This window comes from Salmo trutta, chromosome 6, assembly GCF_901001165.1.
Source record: "Salmo trutta chromosome 6, fSalTru1.1, whole genome shotgun sequence".
Lineage (NCBI taxonomy): Eukaryota > Metazoa > Chordata > Actinopteri > Salmoniformes > Salmonidae > Salmo > Salmo trutta.
Window position 1 is genome coordinate 1,224,913 of NC_042962.1, and position 20,908 is coordinate 1,245,820.

Sequence of the window (20,908 nt, forward strand, 5' to 3'; positions counted from 1 at the left end):
ATGTGAAGTATCACAATCTCTTTCAATAATGGCAGGAATGGAGGAGGTCTTTATACTAGTAAGATTACTGAAGCGAACACCGCCATTTTTAATTTTGCCCAACCTAGATCGAGGCACAGACACGGTCTCAATGGGGAAAGCTGAGCTGACTACGCTAACTGTGCTAGTGGCAGACTCCACTAAGCTGGCAGGCTGGCTAACAGCCTGTTGCCAGGCCTGCACCCTATTTCATTGTGGAGCTAGAGGAGTTAGAGCCCTGTCTATGTTCGTAGATAAGATGAGAGCACCCCTCCAGCTAGGATGGAGTCCGTCACTCCTCAGCAGGCCAGGCTTGGTCCTGTTTGTGGGTGAATCCCAGAAAGAGGGCCAGTTATCTACAAATGCTATCTTTTGGGAGGGGCAGAAAACAGTTTTCATCCAGCGATTGAGTTGTGAGACTCTGCTGTAGAGCTCATCACTCCCCCTAACTGGGAGGGGGCCAGAGACAATTAATCGATGCCGACACATCTTTCTAGCTGATTTACAGGCTGAAGCTATGTTGCGCTTGGTGACCTCTGACTGTTTCATCCTAACATCGTTGGTGCCGACGTGGATAACAATATCTCTATACTCTCTACACTCGCCAGTTTTAGCTTTAGCCAGCACCGTCTTTAGATTAGCCTTAACGTCGGTAGCCCTGCCCCCTGGTAAACAGTGTATGATCGCTGGATGATTAGTTTTAAGTCTAATACTGCGGGTAATGGAGTCGCCAATGACTAGGGTTTTCAATTTGTCAGAGCTAATGGTGGGAGCCGTCGGCGTCTCAGACCCCACAACGGGAGGAGCAGAGATCAGAGAAGTCTCGGCCTCCGACTCCGACTCGCTTAACGGGGAGAACCGGTTGAAAGTTTCTGTCGGCTGAATAAGCGACACCGGTTGAGCATTCCTACAGCGTTTCCCTCCAGACGCCATGAGAAAGATGTCCGGCTGCGGGGACCGTGCGAGGGGGTTTATACTAACGTTACTATCTGTACTTACTGGTGGCACAGACGCTGTTTCATCCTTTCCTACACTGAAATGACCCTTGCCTAACGATTGCGTCTGAAGCTGGGCTTGCAGCACAGCTATCCTTGCCGTAAGGCGATCGTTCTCCTGTATATTATGAGTACAACGACTGCAATTAGAAGGCATCATGTTAATGTTACTTAGCTTCGGCTGTTTGAAGTCCTGACGAACCATGTCCAGATAAAACCTCCGGGGTAGGAAAGTTGAATGAAAAAAAAGTTGAGTGAGGGAAAAAGTAAAAATATACGGTAATGAAAAAGTAAAAACCGTCAGGTAGCAAAGTAAAAACGGCAACAAAAACGCACAGCAGCGTAAACAAGTCTGCAAGTTGTGACCGGAAACTCAACCTGTCACACACACCACCAATTACAACCTTGGGCCAAACGTATATACTGCTGAATGTGTTGACCATATACTGCTGAATGTGTTGACCATATATATATACTGCTGAATGCGTTGACCATATATATATATATATATATACTGCTGAATGTGATGACCATATACTGCTGAATGTGTTGACCATATACTGCTGAATGTGTTGACCATTTAATGCTGAATGTGTTGACCATTTAATGCTGAATGTGTTGACCATATATATACAGTGCCTTGAGAAAGTATTCGGCCCCCTTGAAGTTTTCCACCTTTTGCCACATTTCAGGCTTCAAACATAAAGATATAAAACTGTAATTTTTTGTGAAGAATCAACAACAAGTGGGACACAATTATGAAGTGGAACAAAATCTATTGGATATTTCAAACTTTTTTAACAAATAAAAAACTGAAAAATTGGCCATGCAAAATTATTCAGCCCCTTTACTTTCAGTGCAGCAAACTCTCTCCAGAAGTTCAATGAGGATCTCTGAATGATCCAATGTTGACCTAAATGACTAATGATGATAAATAGAATCCACCTGTGTGTAATCAAGTCTCCGTATAAATGCGCCTGCTCTGTGATAGTCTCAGAGGTCCGTTTAAAGCGCAGAGAGCATCATGAAGAACAAGGAACACACCAGGCAGGTCCGAGATACTGTTGTGGAGAAGTTTAAAGACGGATTTGGATACAAAAAGATTTCCCAAGCTTTAAACATCCCAAGGAGCACTGTGCAAGCGATAATATTGAAATGGAAGGAGTATCAGACCACTGCAAATCTACGAAGACCCGGCCGTCCCTCTAAACTTTCAGCTCATACAAGGAGAAGACTGATCAGAGATGCAGCCAAGAGGCCCATGATCACTCTGGATGAACTGCAGAGATCTACAGCTGAGGTGGGAGACTCTGTCCATAGGACAACAATCAGTCGTATACTGCACAAATCTGGCCTTTATGGAAGAGTGGCAAGAAGAAAGCCATTTCTTAAAGATATCCATAAAAAGTGTTGTGTGTGTGTGTGTGTGTGTGTGTGTGTGTGTGTATATATATATATATATATATATATATATATATGTATGTATATATATATATATGTGTGTGTGTGTGTGTGTGTGTGTGTGTGTGTGTATATATACATACATACATACATACATACATACATACTGCTCAAAAAAATAAAGGGAACACTTAAACAACACAATGTAACTCCAAGTCAATCACACTTCTGTGAAATCAAACTGTCCACTTAGGAAGCAACACTGATTGACAATAAATGTCACATGCTGTTGTGCAAATGGAATAGACAACAGGTGGAAATTATAGGCAATTAGCAAGACACCCCCAATAAAGGAGTGGTTCTGCAGGTGGGGACCACAGACCACTTCTCAGTTCCTATGCTTCCTGGCTGATGTTTTGGTCACTTTTGAATGCTGGCGGTGCTTTCACTCTAGTGGTAGCATGAGACGGAGTCTACAACCCACACAAGTGGCTCAGGTAGTGCAGCTCATCCAGGATGGCACATCAATGCGAGCTGTGGCAAGAAGGTTTGCTGTGTCTGTCAGCGTAGTGTCCAGAGCATGGAGGCGCTACCAGGAGACAGGCCAGTACATCAGGAGACGTGGAGGAGGCCGTAGGAGGGCAACAACCCAGCAGCAGGACCGCTACCTCCGCCTTTGTGCAAGGAGGAGCAGGAAGAGCACTGCCAGAGACCTGCAAAATGACCTCCAGCAGGCCACATATGTGCATGTGTCTGCTCAAACGGTCAGAAACAGACTCCATGAGGGTGGTATGAGGGCCCGACGTCCACAGGTGGGGGTTGTGCTTACAGCCCAACACCGTGCAGGACGTTTGGCATTTGCTAGAGAACACCAAGATTGGCAAATTCGCCACTGGCGCCCTGTGCTCTTCACAGATGAAAGCAGGTTCACACTGAGCACGTGACAGACGTGACAGAGTCTGGAGGTGCCGTGGAGAACGTTCTGCTGCCTGCAACATCCTCCAGCATGACCGGTTTGGCGGTGGGTCAGTCATGGTGTGGGGTGGCATTTCTTTGGGGGGCCGCACAGCCCTCCATGTGCTCGCTAGAGGTAGCCTGACTGCCATTAGGTACTGAGATGAGATCCTCAGACCCCTTGTGAGACCATATGCTGGTGCGGTTGGCCCTGGGTTCCTCCTAATGCAAGACAATGCTAGACCTCATGTGGCTGGAGTGTGTCAGCAGTTCCTGCAAGAGGAAGGCATTGATGCTATGGACTGGCCCACCCGTTCCCCAGACCTGAATCCAATTGAGCACATCTGGGACATCATGTCTTGCTCCATCCACCAACGCCACGTTGCACCACAGACTGTCCAGGAGTTGGCGGATGCTTTAGTCCAGGTCTGGGAGGAGATCCCTCAGGAGACCATCCGCCACCTCATCAGGAGCATGCCCAGGCATTGTAGGGAGGTCATACAGGCACGTGGAGGCCACACACACTACTGAGCCTCATTTTGACTTGTTTTAAGGACATTACATCAAAGTTGCATCAGCCTGTAGTGTGGTTTTCCACTTTAATTTTGAGTGTGACTCCAAATCCAGACCTCCATGGGTTGATAAATTGGATTTCCATTGATTATTTTTGTATGATTTTGTTGTCAGCACATTCAACTATGTAAAGAAAAAAGTATTTAATAAGATTATTTCTTTCATTCAGATCTGGGATGTGTTGTTTAAGTGTTCCCTTTATTTTTTTGAGCAGTATATATATATTACTGCTGAATGTGTTGACTATATCTATATATATATATATATATATATATACTGCTGAATGTGTTGACCATGTACTGCTGAATGAATGTATCATGTGGTAATATAGACATGACTAAATGATCAGCCTTCACGCCAATATACTCGCCAAGACTATTTTGTATTTGGTGTTATTTTTTTATTTATTTCTTTACCAACTATATAACTGTTTCATACATGTCATCTTGTTGTGTCTGATACGTCAAGAAGAACCAGGAAACCAATCGAGGTTGTACCTGCGTTTGGTGTTTCCACTCTCTACAAAAGCAGCCAATGGTTCATATGTAACATGCTGTAAGGTGTCTTTATGTTTCCTATCTGGGAGGAAGGAAGTGAAGAACAGCAGCTGCCAGCTCTGTGTTTCAGGGCTGTTTATCAGAATAGGGAAGCGAAACATTTCCACTGAAATACAGTTTAATGTATTCATCTCTAGCACATTCTCAACTGGTAAGAAACGCCCCATGCTCAGACTAAATGGAACAGGAAACACTTCTAATATCAAAATCAAATCCAATTTTATTGGTCACATGCATATGGTTAGCAGATGTTAATGCGAGTGTAGCGAAATGCTTGTGCTTCTAGTTCCGACCGTGCAGTAATATCTAACAAGTAATCTACCAATTCCACAACAACTACCTTATACACACAAGTGTAAAGGAATGAATAAGAATATGTACATATAAATATATGGATGAGCGATGGCCGAGCGGCATAGGCAAGATGCAGTAGATGGTATAGAGTACAGTATATACATATGAGATGAGTGATGTAGGGTATGAAAACATTATATAAAGTGGCATTGTTTAAAGTGACTAGTGATACATTGATTACATCAATTTTTCCATTATTTAAGTGGCGAGAGATTTGAGTCTGTATGTTGGCAGCAGCCACTCAATGTTAGTGATGGCTGTTTAACAGTCTGATGGCCTTGAGATAGAAGCTGTTTTTCAGTCTCTCGGTCCCAGCTTTGATGCACCTGTACTGACCTCGCCTTCTGGATGATAGCGGAGTGAACAGGCAGTGGCTCGGGTGGTTGTTGTCCTTGATGATCTTTTTGGCCTTCCTGTGACATCGGGTGGTGTAGGTGTCCTGAAGGGCAGGTAGTTTGCCCCCGGTGATGCGTTGTACAGACCTCACTACACTCTGGAGAGCCTTCCGGTTATGGGCGGAGCAGCTGCCGTACCAGGCTGTGATACAGCCCGACAGGATGCTCTCGATTGTGCATCTGTAAAAGTTTGTGTGTTTTTGGTGACAAGCCAAATTTCTTCAGCCTCCTGAGGTTGATGAGGCGCTGCTGCACCATCTTCACCTCGCTGTCTGTGTGGATGGACCATTTCAGTTTGTCCTTGATGTGTACTCCGAGGAACTTGAATCTTTCCACCTTCTCCACTACTGTCCCGTCGATGTGGATAGGGTGCTGCTCCCTCTGCTGTTTCCTGAAGTCCACGATCACCTCCTTTGTTTTGTTGACATTGAATGTGAGGTTATTTTCCTGACACCACACTCCGAGGGCCCTCACCTCCTCCCTGTAGGCCGTCTCATTGCTGTTGGTAATCAAGCCTACCACTGTAGTGTCGTAGAGAGGATCTGCCACCAATGTAGCGACTGAGGGGATTATCCCACTGCTGCCACCAATGTAGCGACTGAGGGGATTATCCCACTGCTGCCACCAATGTAGCGACTGAGGGGATTATCCCACTGCTGCCACCAATGTAGCGACTGAGGGGAGGGGGAATAGCTGTAACAACTCTAAAATTCTGGTGCGAGCACATTACCTGTGCTGAAATGCCCGGACACGGACAGATGCCATTTATAAAAATGACCAGCCCACATGAATTCTATTGTATAATTTGTATATAACTATATCATACACAACAATATTTCCATAATTCAGCGAAAAGTAGATTTTTCTAATCTGGGTAAATAAACCATGTCTCTTCCGTGTGTGACGCAAGCAGGTCTTGATAAAGCGTTTCCTCATTCTCTGTCAATGGGAAGTTCGTTCTGCATGGCCCGGTACCCCGGCTTTGAAATTTATTCATTTTCGAACATTCCATTGGTCCTTAAGAGAAATGTCCGCTCAACCCGGGGCACCGGGCCAGCCAGTCCCTCCCCGGTCCATCCCCCTGGTCAGGCCTCTACAGAAACCTCTCATTTCTAGTACATGCAATCAATAACTTTCACAACAACCGAAGCCCTCAGAAACGTAACGATTCTTCTAGTTTGGACACATCTATTTCTGACGGATTAAATGACGAATCAAATATCTGTAATTTGACTCGTCTAAGGAGCGGTTTCGGTTTGTATAAATTTTACGCGTTCATAATAACCAGAAACGCCAAGTTCCCTGAATATGTCAACTAGTTTAGACCTGTGGAATATTCCACTGAGAGCGCTGAATATCAACGTGAGAAAAAGATTGGGACTGTTTTTAAATCCCAGAAACACTGTGGCATCAGACTGGATGTCAGTCGCAGAAAACATGGGCTTCTCTTATATAGAGATCAAGAATTACGAGGATTGCCTGGACCCAACACGGAGGATTCTGGAGGACTGGCAAGCACGTTGTCCCGGAGCTAAAGTTGGAAAGTTACTTTCCATTCTGGATAACGTGGATAGAAAAGACGTTGTGGAAGATCTCCGAGATCTCATTGGTAGGTTAACTCTGCTTTTTACTGCTAATTAATATGTAATCACCTTTAAAAGATGAGTGAAACCTGTGTGTGTATTCTGAAATGTGTTATAATAACCTTTAGTTGAAGTGTCATTAATTATGATGACGAAATATTGAAATAATTGCTGAGTAATTTGACCCGTGTGTGTGTGTGTATTTCTGGGTATGTCTGGGTGTATGTGCACGTCTCTCTCTGTGTGTGTGTGTATATTTCTGGGTATGTCTGGGTGTATGTGCACGTCTCTCTGTGTGTGTGTGTGTGTATAGAGGAGGACTGTAGGAGGTACATAGAGAGACAGAATGAGCCCCCAGTCCAGGTCCCTGAAGTGGACAGCTGTGTCCCCAGAACCCCGGAGAGACAAGGCATCACCCTGGAGGACGACCCAGAAGGTAATAACCATGTGTTGTATTGTTGTCTGTAGTACATTACTATCCAATAATAAACACTAGTGTTACACACTATTGCTCTGTAGTTGAGATTACTTTATTTGGTCAAATGTACACAAGGTCCAAATCAAAATCAAAAAAATGATGCCGCCCCCCCCCTCTGAATGACAGACATACTGGGCGCCCGTGGAGCGGTAGTTGTGGGGAGGTTAAGTGCCTTGCTCAATGGCAGGCAATGGCATTTAGGATTTGATACCCAGCAACCCTATGGTTGGTTGCTAGCTCACTGCCCGACAGATTTTTCCTGTCAGACCCGGGATTCGAACTGGCAATCCTCTGGTTGCCATCTCTTTTACCGCTAGGCTACCTGCCGTTCCACACAACACCAGTATTACAGTCACCGGTCAGTAGCATGGTGACTGTCAACGCTGCTTATCACAACATTACTAAGTAGACTATAGTCATATGGGATATTCTTCCCTGAACACGCAAACAGCCTTCTGTATACAATGGCAGCAGCTTGTCTCTGGCCATTATGCACCAATGTTAATATTTAGGACAGTTTATTACCTATTAAGTCACCTCCCTCCTCTGTCTCCTGTTGAGATCTCTCTCTCCTCTGTCTCCTGTTGAGATCTCTCTCTCCTCTGTCTCCTGTTGAGATCTCTCTCTCCTCTGTCTCCTGTTGAGTCATCTCTCTCTCTCTCTCCTCTGTCTCCTGTTGAGATCTCTCTCTCCTCTGTCTCCTGTTGAGATCTCTCTCTCCTCTGTCTCCTGTTGAGTCATCTCTCTCTCTCTCCTCTGTCTCCTGTTGAGTCATCTCTCTCTCTCTCCTCTGTCTCCTGTTGAGTCATCTCTCTCTCTCTCCTCTGTCTCCTGTTGAGTCATCTCTCTCTCTCTCTCTCCTCTGTCTCCTGTTGAGTCATCTCTCTCTCTCTCTCTCCTCTGTCTCCTGTTGAGATCTCTCTCTCCTCTGTCTCCTGTTGAGTCATCTCTCTCTCTCTCTCCTCTGTCTCCTGTTGAGTCATCTCTCTCCTCTCTCTCCTCTCTCCTCTCTCCAGGGGGTATACCGGAGCTGTTTGATGCCTTCATCTGCTACTGTCAGAGTGACTTTGACTTTGTCCATGAGATGATCCAGCAGTTGGAGCAGACGGACCACAAGTTGAAGCTGTGTGTGTTTGACCGGGACGTCCTGCCTGGATCGTGTGTCTGGACCATCACCAGCGAACTCATCGAGAAGAGGCAGGTTGAGGCCTCTCTTAGGCAATGCCACAGGGCTGGTGGCGTCTTCGAGATACAACGACCACTTATTGGCTGTGTTCTGTTTCTGTTTAATGGTTCATCCTCGTGTTTTCAGCATTTTATTAGCTCAAGAGATGGGTTCTGCTATGGAAAAGCATGCTACAGCTGAGGGTGGTTGTTTTGGCTGTATAATACTGCATGTTGTTGATCTGTATAGGTGGTTATGGCTGGATAATACTGCATGTTGTTGATCTGTATAGGTGGTTATGGCTGGATAATACTGCATGTTGTTGATCTGTATAGGTGGTTATGGCTGGATAATACTGCATGTTGTTGATCTGTATAGGTGGTTATGGCTGGATAATACTGCATGTTGTTGATCTGTATAGGTGGTTATGGCTGGATAATACTGCATGTTGTTGATCTGTATAGGTGGTTATGGCTGGATAATACTGCATGTTGTTGATCTGTATAGGTGGTTATGGCTGGATAATACTGCATGTTGTTGATCTGTATAGGTGGTTATGGCTGGATAATACTTCATGTTGTTGATCTGTATAGGTGGTTATGGCTGGATAATACTGCATGTTGTTGATCTGTATAGGTGGTTATGGCTGGATAATACTGCGTGTTGTTTATCTGTAGGTGTAAAAGGATGGTGGTGGTGATATCTGATGAGTACCTGGACAGTGATGCCTGTGACTTCCAGACAAAGTTTGCCCTCAGTCTCTGTCCTGGTAAGTCTCTGTCCTGGTAAGTCTTTCACTCAGTAACATGTTGTTGCTCTGTAGGTATTTTAAGATCTTGTGGTAGATCAGGTCTGTGACCTCTTTCCATTTCCTGTTGCTTTTCTCCATATTAATGTCATGGTAGGTTGTTGTCATATTAATGTCATGGCAGGTTGTTGTCATATTAATGTCATGGCAGGTTGTTGTCATATTAATGTCATGGTAGGTTGTTGTAGTGTCATATTAATGTCATGGCAGGTTGTTGTAGTGTCATATTAATGTCATGGCAGGTTGTTGTAGTGTCATATTAATGTCATGGCAGGTTGTTGTAGTGTCATATTAATGTCATGGCAGGTTGTAGTGTCATATTAATGTCATGGCAGGTTGTTGTCATATTAATGTCATGGTAGGTTGTTGTCATATTAATGTCATGGCAGGTTGTTGTAGTGTCATATTAATGTCATGGCAGGTTGTTGTCATATTAATGTCATGGCAGGTTGTTGTCATATTAATGTCATGGCAGGTTGTTGTAGTGTCATATTAATGTCATGGCAGGTTGTCATTTTAATGTCATGGCAGGTTGTCATTTTAATGTCATGGCAGGTTGTTGTCATATTAATGTCATGGCAGGTTGTTGTAGTGTCATATTAATGTCATGGCAGGTTGTTGTAGTGTCATATTAATGTCATGGCAGGTTGTTGTTGTTGTCATATTAATGTCATGGCAGGTTGTTGTAGTGTCATATTAATGTCATGGTAGGTTGTTGTAGTGTCATTAATGTCATGGTAGGTTGTTGTAGTGTCATATTAATGTCATGGCAGGTGGTTGTAGTGTCATATTAATGTCATGGTAGGTTGTTGTCATATTAATGTCATGGCAGGTTGTTGTCATGTTAATGTCATGGTAGGTTGTCATATTAATGGCATGGTAGGTTGTCATATTAATGTCATGGTAGGTTGTCATATTAATGTCATGGTAGGTTGTCATATTAATGTCATGGTAGGTTGTTGTCATATTAATGTCATGGTAGGTTGTTGTCATATTAATGTCATGGTAGGTTGTTGTCATATTAATGTCATGGTAGGTTGTTGTCATATTAATGTCATGGTAGGTTGTTGTCATATTAATGTCATGGCAGGTTGTTGTCATATTAATGTCATGGCAGGTTGTTGTAGTGTCATATTAATGTCATGGTAGATTGTTGTAGTGTCATATTAATGTCATGGTAGGTTGTTGTAGTGTCATGTTAATGTCATGGTAGGTTGTTGTAGTGTCATGTTAATGTCATGGTAGGTTGTTGTAGTGTCATGTTAATGTCGTGGTAGGTTGTTGTCATATTAATGTCATGGTAGGTTGTTGTCATATTAATGTCATGGTAGGTTGTTGTCATATTAATGTCATGGTAGGTTGTTGTCATATTAATGTCATGGCAGGTTGTTGTCATATTAATGTCATGGCAGGTTGTTGTAGTGTCATATTAATGTCATGGTAGATTGTTGTAGTGTCATGTTAATGTCGTGGTAGGTTGTTGTCATATTAATGTCATGGTAGGTTGTTGTCATATTAATGTCATGGTAGGTTGTTGTCATATTAATGTCATGGCAGGTTGTTGTAGTGTCATATTAATGTCATGGCAGGTTGTTGTAGTGTCATATTAATGTCATGGCAGGTTGTTGTTGTTGTCATATTAATGTCATGGCAGGTTGTTGTAGTGTCATATTAATGTCATGGTAGGTTGTTGTAGTGTCATTAATGTCATGGTAGGTTGTTGTAGTGTCATATTAATGTCATGGCAGGTGGTTGTAGTGTCATATTAATGTCATGGTAGGTTGTTGTCATATTAATGTCATGGCAGGTTGTTGTCATGTTAATGTCATGGTAGGTTGTCATATTAATGGCATGGTAGGTTGTCATATTAATGTCATGGTAGGTTGTCATATTAATGTCATGGTAGGTTGTCATATTAATGTCATGGTAGGTTGTTGTCATATTAATGTCATGGTAGGTTGTTGTCATATTAATGTCATGGTAGGTTGATGTCATATTAATGTCATGGTAGGTTGTTGTCATATTAATGTCATGGTAGGTTGTTGTCATATTAATGTCATGGCAGGTTGTTGTCATATTAATGTCATGGCAGGTTGTTGTAGTGTCATATTAATGTCATGGTAGATTGTTGTAGTGTCATATTAATGTCATGGTAGGTTGTTGTAGTGTCATGTTAATGTCATGGTAGGTTGTTGTAGTGTCATGTTAATGTCATGGTAGGTTGTTGTAGTGTCATGTTAATGTCGTGGTAGGTTGTTGTCATATTAATGTCATGGTAGGTTGTTGTCATATTAATGTCATGGTAGGTTGTTGTCATATTAATGTCATGGTAGGTTGTTGTCATATTAATGTCATGGCAGGTTGTTGTCATATTAATGTCATGGCAGGTTGTTGTAGTGTCATATTAATGTCATGGTAGATTGTTGTAGTGTCATGTTAATGTCGTGGTAGGTTGTTGTCATATTAATGTCATGGTAGGTTGTTGTCATATTAATGTCATGGTAGGTTGTTGTCATATTAATGTCATGGTAGGTTGTTGTCATATTAATGTCATGGCAGGTTGTTGTAGTGTCATATTAATGTCATGGCAGGTTGTTGTAGTGTCATATTAATGTCATGGCAGGTTGTTGTAGTGTCATATTAATGTCATGGCAGGTTGTTGTAGTGTCATATTAATGTCATGGCAGGTTGTTGTCATATTAATGTCATGGCAGGTTGTTGTCATATTAATGTCATGGCAGGTTGTTGTCATATTAATGTCATGGCAGGTTGTTGTAGTGTCATATTAATGTCATGGTAGGTTGTTGTAGTGTCATATTAATGTCATGGCAGGTTGTTGTCATATTAATGTCATGGTAGGTTGTTGTAGTGTCATGTTAATGTCATGGTAGGTTGTTGTCATATTAATGTCATGGCAGGTTGTTGTAGTGTCATATTAATGTCATGGCAGGTTGTTGTCATATTAATGTCATGGTAGGTTGTTGTAGTGTCATATTAATATCATGGTAGGTTGTTGTCATATTAATGTCATGGCAGGTTGTTGTCATATTAATGTCATGGTAGGTTGTTGTAGTGTCATTAATGTCATGGTAGGTTGTTGTCATATTAATGTCATGGTAGGTTGTTGTAGTGTCATATTAATGTCATGGCAGGTGGTTGTTGTCATATTAATGTCATGGCAGGTTGTTGTAGTGTCATTTTAATGTCATGGCAGGTTGTTGTCATATTAATGTCATGGCAGGTTGTTGTCATATTAATGTCATGGCAGGTTGTTGTAGTGTCATATTAATATCATGGTAGGTTGTTGTCATATTAATGTCATGGCAGGTTGTTGTCATATTAATGTCATGGTAGGTTGTTGTCATATTATCTGCAGCTCGATTTAGCATCTCTCTCTCATCTGAATCCTCTCCCAGGTGCCCGGAGCAAGCGACTGATCCCTGTGAAGTATAGGTCTATGAAGAAACCATTCCCCAGTATCCTGAGGTTCCTGACTGTGTGTGACTACACACGACCCTGTACACAGTCCTGGTTCTGGGTCCGCCTCGCCAGGGCCCTCTCCCTGCCCTGATTGGATCATACAGACTTACAGCAACCAATCATCACAGAGGGCCTGCCCCTCTACAGCAGGAACAGGAAGAGCACACGTCAGATCGGTGGTACTGATCGCCACAGTTTCGTTGACATATTTGATATTGATTCCTATTTTATATTCATTCATTTCTTAGTTAGAACAGTTTGTGTATTGTACATACTACTTTAAACACATATAGATGAGACTTGTAGCAGTTTTTTGAAACCACAGGTGGAGTTCCTGGGGGACTCCCCTCCTGTCGTCCTCATTACTGAGAGCCTGATGGCTGGTTCACTCATCACTGATATATTGATTCGGGTTTAATATGAGATTTCATTCCATCGAAAACGTTTTATATGTTTTTATTAATATGATATTTTATTCTGAGCCCCATCGCTCATATGGACCAAATATCAACCTGAATGAATAAATGCTGTTTTTTTTTTTTAATATTGCAATTTTTCACCTGTTAAGAATATTGTATAGATCAGATGTCTGTGTGGTTGACAACACATTTTACAATTATTTAGCTATTTGTTTATCTGACGGGTCAGCTCTTTAGTTTCCATATCCTCCTGTCTTGACGGCCATGTTGTTTCCTCAGATGAGAGATTGATCACCCTGTGACTTCCTCCTGTCTTGTCGGCCATGTTGTCTCCTCAGATGAGAGATTGATCACCCTGTGACTTCCTCCTGTCTTGTCGGCCATGTTGTCTCCTCAGATGAGAGATATCACCATGTGACTTCCTCCTGTCTTGTCGGCCATGTTGTCTCCTCAGATGAGAGATTGATCACCATGTGACTTCCTCCTGTCTTGTCGGCCATGTTGTCTCCTCAGATGAGAGATATCACCATGTGACTTCCTCCTGTCTTGACACCCTGTTTCAGTACAGAGCAGAGAGTCTGACTGACACCTGGTACATTCACCATACTTTATAAATCTGTATAAATCCACCAATACCAAAATCTACCAATACTGTAAAAATGTTTAAAGAAATGGGAGAAGGACAGCAAGTGATAAAGGACTTTGTCAGTGATGTAACTGGACATTTCCAAAAGCATCCTGTGACTGTTTCTATGGTAACTACTGGATGTTCATTTTGTGTTTCTCCATTTCATCTGCTCTGTTTTTCTATTAAAAACATCTTTATTAAGCTTCCTGTTTACCAACGTACTTCCTGTATGGCATGACAATTACTTTCAGGATTGTAGCTAATGAGTCACTCAGTAGGGCCTGGTCCAGCAGTACCACAGTAGCGCCTGGTCCGGCAGTACCACAGTAGGGCCTGGTCCAGCATTACCACAGTAGGGCCTGGTCCAGCATTACCACAGGGTGGCCTGGTCCGGCATTACCACAGTAGGGCCTGGTCCGGCAGTGCCACAGTAGGGCCTGGTCCGGCAGTGCCACAGTAGGGCCTGGTCCGGCAGTGCCACAGTAGGGCTACTGGCTACTAACCTATAATACCAGTCTATACATACCTGAGTAACCTACAGTACCAGTCTATACATACCTGTACCAGTCTATACATACCTGTACCAGTCTATACATACCTGAGTAACCTACAGTACCAGTCTATACATACCTGTACCAGTCTATACATACCTGAGTATCCTACAGTACCAGTCTATACATACCTGAGTAACCTACAGTACCAGTCTATACATACCTGTACCAGTCTATACATACCTGTACCAGTCTATACATACCTGAGTATCCTACAGTACCAGTCTATACATACCTGAGTAACCTACAGTACCAGTCTATACATACCTGTACCAGTCTATACATACCTGTACCAGTCTATACATACCTGAGTATCCTACAGTACCAGTCTATACATACCTGAGTAACCTACAGTACCAGTCTATACATACCTGTACCAGTCTATACATACCTGTACCAGTCTATACATACCTGAGTAACCTACAGTACCAGTCTATACATACCTGTACCAGTCTATACATACCTGTACCAGTCTATACATACCTGAGTATCCTACAGTACCAGTCTAAACATACCTGAGTAACCTACAGTACCAGTCTATACATACCTGTACCAGTCTATACATACCTGTACCAGTCTATACATACCTGAGTAACCTACAGTACCAGTCTATACATACCTGTTCCCACGGGGGGCCAGCACAGAAAAAAAAAATGTATGAAATTGGATGAAATGTATGCATTCACTACTGTAAGTCACTCTGGATAAGAGTGTCTGCTAAATGACTAAAATGTAATACCTGTACCAGTCTATATATACCTGAGTAACCTACAGTACCAGTCTATACATAACTGTACCAGTCTATACATACCTGAGTAACCTACAGTACCTGTCTATACATACCTGTACCAGTCTATACATACCTGAGTAACCTACAGTACCAGTCTATACATACCTGAGTAACCTACAGTACCAGTCTATACATACCTGTACCAGTCTATACATACCTGAGTAACCTAAAGTACCAGTCTATACATACCTGAGTAACCTACAGTACCAGTCTATACATACCTGTACCAGTCTATACATACCTGAGTAACCTACAGTACCAGTCTATACATACCTGAGTAACCCATAGTACCAGTCTATACATACCTGAGTAACCTACAGTACCAGTCTATACCTACCTGTACCAGTCTATACATACCTGAGTAACCTACAGTACCAGGCTATACATACCTGAGTAACCTACAGTACCAGGCTATACATACCTGAGTAACCTACAGTACCAGTCTATACATACCTGAGTAACCTACAATACCAGTCTATACATACCTGTACCAGTCTATACATACCTGAGTAACCTACAGTACCAGTCTATACATACCTGTACCAGTCTATATATACCTGAGTAACCTACAGTACCAGTCTATACATACCTGTACCAGTCTATACATACCTGAGTAACCTACAGTACCAGTCTATACATACCTGTACCAGTCTATACATACCTGAGTAACCAACAGTACCAGTCTATACATACCTGTACCAGTCTATACATACCTGAGTAACCTACAGTACCAGTCTATACATACCTGAGTAACCTACAGTACCAGTCTATACATACCTGTACCAGTCTATACATACCTGAGTAACCAACAGTACCAGTCTATACATACCTGTACCAGTCTATACATACCTGAGTAACCTACAGTACCAGTCTATACATACCTGAGTAACCTACAGTACCAGTCTATACATACCTGTACCAGTCTATACATACCTGAGTAACCTACAGTACCAGTCTATACATACCTGAGTAACCTCTGGTACAGATCATTCCATGATGTCAATTTATAACATTTTTGACGTGTTTTTCTGGATATTTTTGTTGTTATTCTGTCTCTCACTGTTCAAATAAACCTACCATTAAAATTATAGACTAATCATTTCTTTGTCAGTGGGCAAACGTACAAAATTAGCAGGGGATCAAATACTTTTTTTCCCTCACTGTAACTCTGGGTCTTCCTTTCCTGTGGCGGTCCTCATTAGAGCCAGTTTCATCATAGCGCTTGATGGTTTTTGCGACTGAACTTGAAGAAACTTTCAAAGTTCTTGAAATTTTCCGCATTGACTGACCTTCATGTCTTAAAATAATGATGGACTGTTGTTTCTCTTTGCTTATTTGAGTTGTTCTTGCCCATAATATGGACTTGGTCTGTGACCAAATAGGGCTATCTTCTGTATACCACCACTACCTTGACGCAACACAACTGATTGGTTCAAATGCATTAAGAAGCAAATAAACTCCGCAAAATAACTTTTAACAAGGCACACCTGTTTTGATATATTTTAATGTGGTTAACAATTTTTTGGTTACTACATGATTCCATGTTCAATACTATTGGTCCATTATGTCAATCAACGCTTGAATAGAAACGTAGTTTACAGCCTGGATATTAATGCTAACACAGTCTCTACAGTCCCATTAGTTTCCATTACAGCCTGGATATTAATGCTAACAGTCTCTACAGTCCCATTAGTTTCCATTACAGCCTGGATATTAATGCTAACAGTCTCTACAGTCCCATTAGTTTCCATTACAGCCTGGATATTAATGCTAACACAGTCTCTACAGTCCCATTAGTTTCCATTACAGCCTGGATATTAATGCTAACACAGTCTCTACAGTCCCATTAGTTTCCATTACAGCCTGGATATTAATGCTAACAGTCTCTACAGTCCCATTAGTTTCCATTACAGCCTGGATATTAATGCTAACAGTCTCTACAGTCCCATTAGTTTCCATTACAGCCTGGATATTAATGCTAACACAGTCTCTACAGTCCCATTAGTTTCCATTACAGCCTCGTTTGAATGCCCCGGTTGCGAAATTTGTAAGGTATGGGGTTAGTCAACAGTACACTTTTCTAATTTTGACAGAAAGTCGTTTAATTTCAAGCTAAAGTGTACTGTTAGCTACCTAGCTACCGTTAGCTGGCTGGCTCCCTAGCTAGGTTCATTGTTTCCCTAGTTACGATCATTGTTTACCTAGTTAGGATCATTGTTTCCCTAGCTAGGTTCATTGTTTACCTAGCTAGGTTCATTGTTTACCTAGCTAGGATCATTGTTTCCCTAGCTAGGATCATTGTTTACCTAGCTAGGTTCATTGTTTACCTAGCTAGGTTCATTGTTTACCTAGCTAGGTTCATTGTTTACCTAGCTAGGATCATTGTTTCCCTAGCTAGGATCATTGTTTCCCTAGCTAGGATCATTGTTTCCCTAGCTAGGTTCATTGTTTACCTAGCTAGGTTCATTGTTTACCTAGCTAGGTTCATTGTTTACCTAGCTAGGTTCATTGTTTACCTAGCTAGGTTCATTGTTTACCTAGCTAGGTTCATTGTTTACCTAGCTAGGTTCATTGTTTACCTAGCTAGGTTCATTGTTTCCCTAGCTAGCTAGCTACATGTCTAAAGCTAAAGTGTACAACACCCGTTGAATATGGCCGGTGGCAGTAAACGTCAGCAAAGAAGCGTAAGGCGCTTCATTGCATTTTTTGTGGGACCGTGAAAAAAATGCCTGGAACGTAAAATAACTTGAATAACCAGTTCCCGTGCTTTTAAAATAACGCTTATGTTCCATAACAGTATGGCTAATGTTAGTTCTGATTCTGTTCCTCAAAATGTAGTTATTTTCAATTTTTTTATGATGGTTGGGTGTTATTGTTTGAGACAACAGTAACAATAGATACTTCATAGGATGATGAAAATATAAGCATTTTAACTGTATTGATATCAACATATTTAATTTCCAAGTATTTAGAAATGTGGATCAAGTTTAATACTTACAATATACAGTGCCTTGCGAAAGTATTCGGCCCCCTTGAACTTTTCAACCTTTTGCCACATTTCAGGCTTCAAACATAAAGATATAAAACTGTAATTTTTTGTGAAGAATCAACAACAAGTGGGACACAATCATGAAGTGGAACGAAATTTATTGGATATTTCAAACTTTTTTAACAAATAAAAAACTGAAAAATTGGCCGTGCAGGGCAGAAATTTGACGAACTGACTTGTTGGAAAGGTGGCATCCTATGTCAGTGCCAAGTTGAAAGTCACTGAGCTCTTCAGTAAGGCCATTCTACTGACAGTGTTTGTCTATGGAGATTGCATGGGTGTGTGCTCGGTTTTATACACCTGTCAGCAATGGGTGTGGCTGAAATAACCGAAAACACTCATTTGAAGGGGTGTCCACATACTTAGTGTATCTATAGTGTATCTATAATGTAGATATAGTGTATCAATAATGTAGATATAGTGTATCTATAGTGTATCTATAGTGTAGATATACTAAATGAACAATAAAGATAACAGATTGTTATTCAGATCTCAAACTTCATTGTTTGAGAGACATTTTCGAAGCAAAAAAAATATAAATTGAATTATGAAATTAATGACATGACATAATGCATTATTTACATCACAAAAAAAAAACATTTTGATATCAGTGAACATTTCAAAATAAAAGAGAAATAAAAGTTACAACACCAGCATGCTGTTTTCATAAAGCTTCATTTCCATTCCAACCCCAAGATCAATGTTATAAAGAATGATGGGGAAAAACTTTGGAGTACTGTAAATTCAATTATGGGCAGAAAAACTAATTCAACTTTCATCGAATTTGATGTTGCCAATTATTATTTTAATGATTAATTCACAGTCAAAGTGGTCAAACTTAGGCAGGAAATGCCAACAACGAACAGTGAGTCATCATATTCATGCATAAAATAACTAATAATGAAAGAAAATCATTGTAATTTAGTATTTCATAAAGTTAGTGTGGGAGAGGTGGAACAATTATTGTTATCGATCAATAATGACAAACCTCCTGGCATTGACAACTTAGATGGAAAGCTACTGAGGATGGTATCTGACTCTATAGCCACTCTATCTGTTATATCTTTAACCTGAGACTAGAGGAAAGTCTTTGTCCTCAGGCCTGGAGGGAAGCCAAAGTTATTGGTTGCTGGTTCTAACAGCAGGCCTATCAGCTCTTAGCAAACTGTTGGAACAAATGGTTTTCGACCAAATACAATGCTCTTTCTCTGTAAACAAATTAACAACTTACGTTCAGCATGCTTATAGAGAAGGGCACTCAACATGTACTGCACTGACACAAATGACTGATGATTGGTTGAAATAAATTGATAAGAAGATGATTGTGGGAACTGTACTGTTAGATTTAAGTGTAGCCTTTGATATTATTGACCATAACCTGTTGTTGAGAAAACGTATGTGTTATGGCTTTTCAACCTCTGCCATATCGCGGATTCAGAGCTATCTATCAGATAGAACTCAAAGGGCTTTCTTTAGTGAAAGCTTCTCTAATGTCATGTAAAGTGTGGTGTACCACAGGGCAGCTCTCTAGGCCCTCTACTCTTTTCTATTTTTACCAATGACCTGCCACTGGCATTAAACACAACATGTGTGTCCATGTATGCTGATGAGTCACCCATATACGCATCAGCAACCACAGCTAATGAAGTCACTGAAACCCTTAACAGAGAGTTGCAGTCTGTTTTGGAATGGGAGGCCAGTAATAAACTGGTCCTGAACGTCTCTAAATCTAAGAGCATTGAATTTGGTACAAATCATTCCTTAAGCTCTAAACCTCAGCTGAATCTGGTAATGAATGGGGTGGCTGTTGAACAAGTTGAGGAGACTAAATTACTTGTTGTTACCTTAGAATGTAAACTGTCATGGTCAAAATGGTTGTAAAGATGGGGAGAGGTCTGTCTGTAGTAAAGAGATGCTCTGCTTTTTTGACACCACACTCCAAAAAGCAAGTTCTGCAGGCTCTAGTTTAGTCTAATCTTGATTATTGTCCAGTTGTGTGGTCCAGTGCTGCATGGAAAGACCTAGTTAAGCTGCAGCTGGTCCAGAACAGAGCGGCACGTTTTGCTCATCATTGTAATCAGAGGGCTGATATAAATACTATTCATGCCAATCTCTCTTGGTTAAGAGTTGAGGAGAGACTGACTGGATCACTTCTTCTTTTTATAAGAAACATTAATGTGTTGAAAATTCCAAATTGTTTGCATAGTCAACTTACACACACGCTTACCCCACCAGACATGCCACCAGGGGTCTTTTCACAGTCCCCAAATCCAGAACAAATTCAAGAAAGTGTACAGTATTATATAGAGTCATTACTGCATGGAACTCTGTTCCGTCTCATATTGCTCAAATAAACAGCAAACCTGGTTTAAAAAACAGATAAAGCAACACCTCACGGCACAACGCCTCTCCCCTATTGGACCCAGATAGTTTGTGTGTATGTATTGGTGTGTAGGCTATTTGACCCAGATAGTTTGTGTGTATGTATTGATATGTAGGCTATTTGACCCAGATAGTTTGTGTGTATGTATTGATATGTAGGCTATTTGACCCAGATAGTTTGTGTGTATGTATTGATATGTAGGCTATTTGACCCAGATAGTTTGTGTGTATGTATTGATATGTAGGCTATTTGACCCAGATAGTTTGTGTGTATGTATTGATATGTAGGCTATTTGACCCAGATAGTTTGTGTGTACGTATTGATATG

At 41.4% G+C, this 20,908-nt stretch overlaps 1 protein-coding gene and 1 long non-coding RNA gene across 11 annotated transcripts; one reads left to right on the forward strand and one right to left on the reverse strand.

The window, feature by feature from the left end:
- Positions 1–6,303: 6,303 nt before the first annotated feature.
- On the forward strand, positions 6,304–14,011 carry myd88 (MYD88 innate immune signal transduction adaptor). The gene is made up of 5 exons (XM_029755081.1): positions 6,304–6,856; positions 7,144–7,266; positions 8,325–8,505; positions 9,151–9,242; positions 12,698–14,011. Exons 1-5 carry the CDS (start codon positions 6,556–6,558, stop codon positions 12,850–12,852), a joined length of 852 nt encoding a protein of 283 aa, XP_029610941.1. The 5' UTR covers positions 6,304–6,555; the 3' UTR covers positions 12,853–14,011.
- Positions 14,012–14,913: 902 nt separating this feature from the next.
- LOC115195309 (uncharacterized) lies at positions 14,914–16,152 on the reverse strand. Of its 10 annotated transcripts, XR_003878668.1 has the most exons (6): positions 16,063–16,105; positions 15,664–16,030; positions 15,487–15,611; positions 15,348–15,422; positions 15,264–15,315; positions 15,041–15,127 (listed from the first exon to the last, which is right to left on the reverse strand). It is a non-coding gene; the product is annotated as an uncharacterized LOC115195309 (long non-coding RNA). The 10 variants fall into 10 exon arrangements; XR_003878663.1 differs by lacking the exon at positions 15,041–15,127 and adding an exon at positions 14,914–14,946 and having other exon boundaries at positions 15,203–15,422; XR_003878660.1 differs by lacking the exon at positions 15,041–15,127 and adding an exon at positions 14,944–14,978 and having other exon boundaries at positions 15,171–15,422.
- Between the last annotated feature and the right edge of the window lie 4,756 nt (positions 16,153–20,908).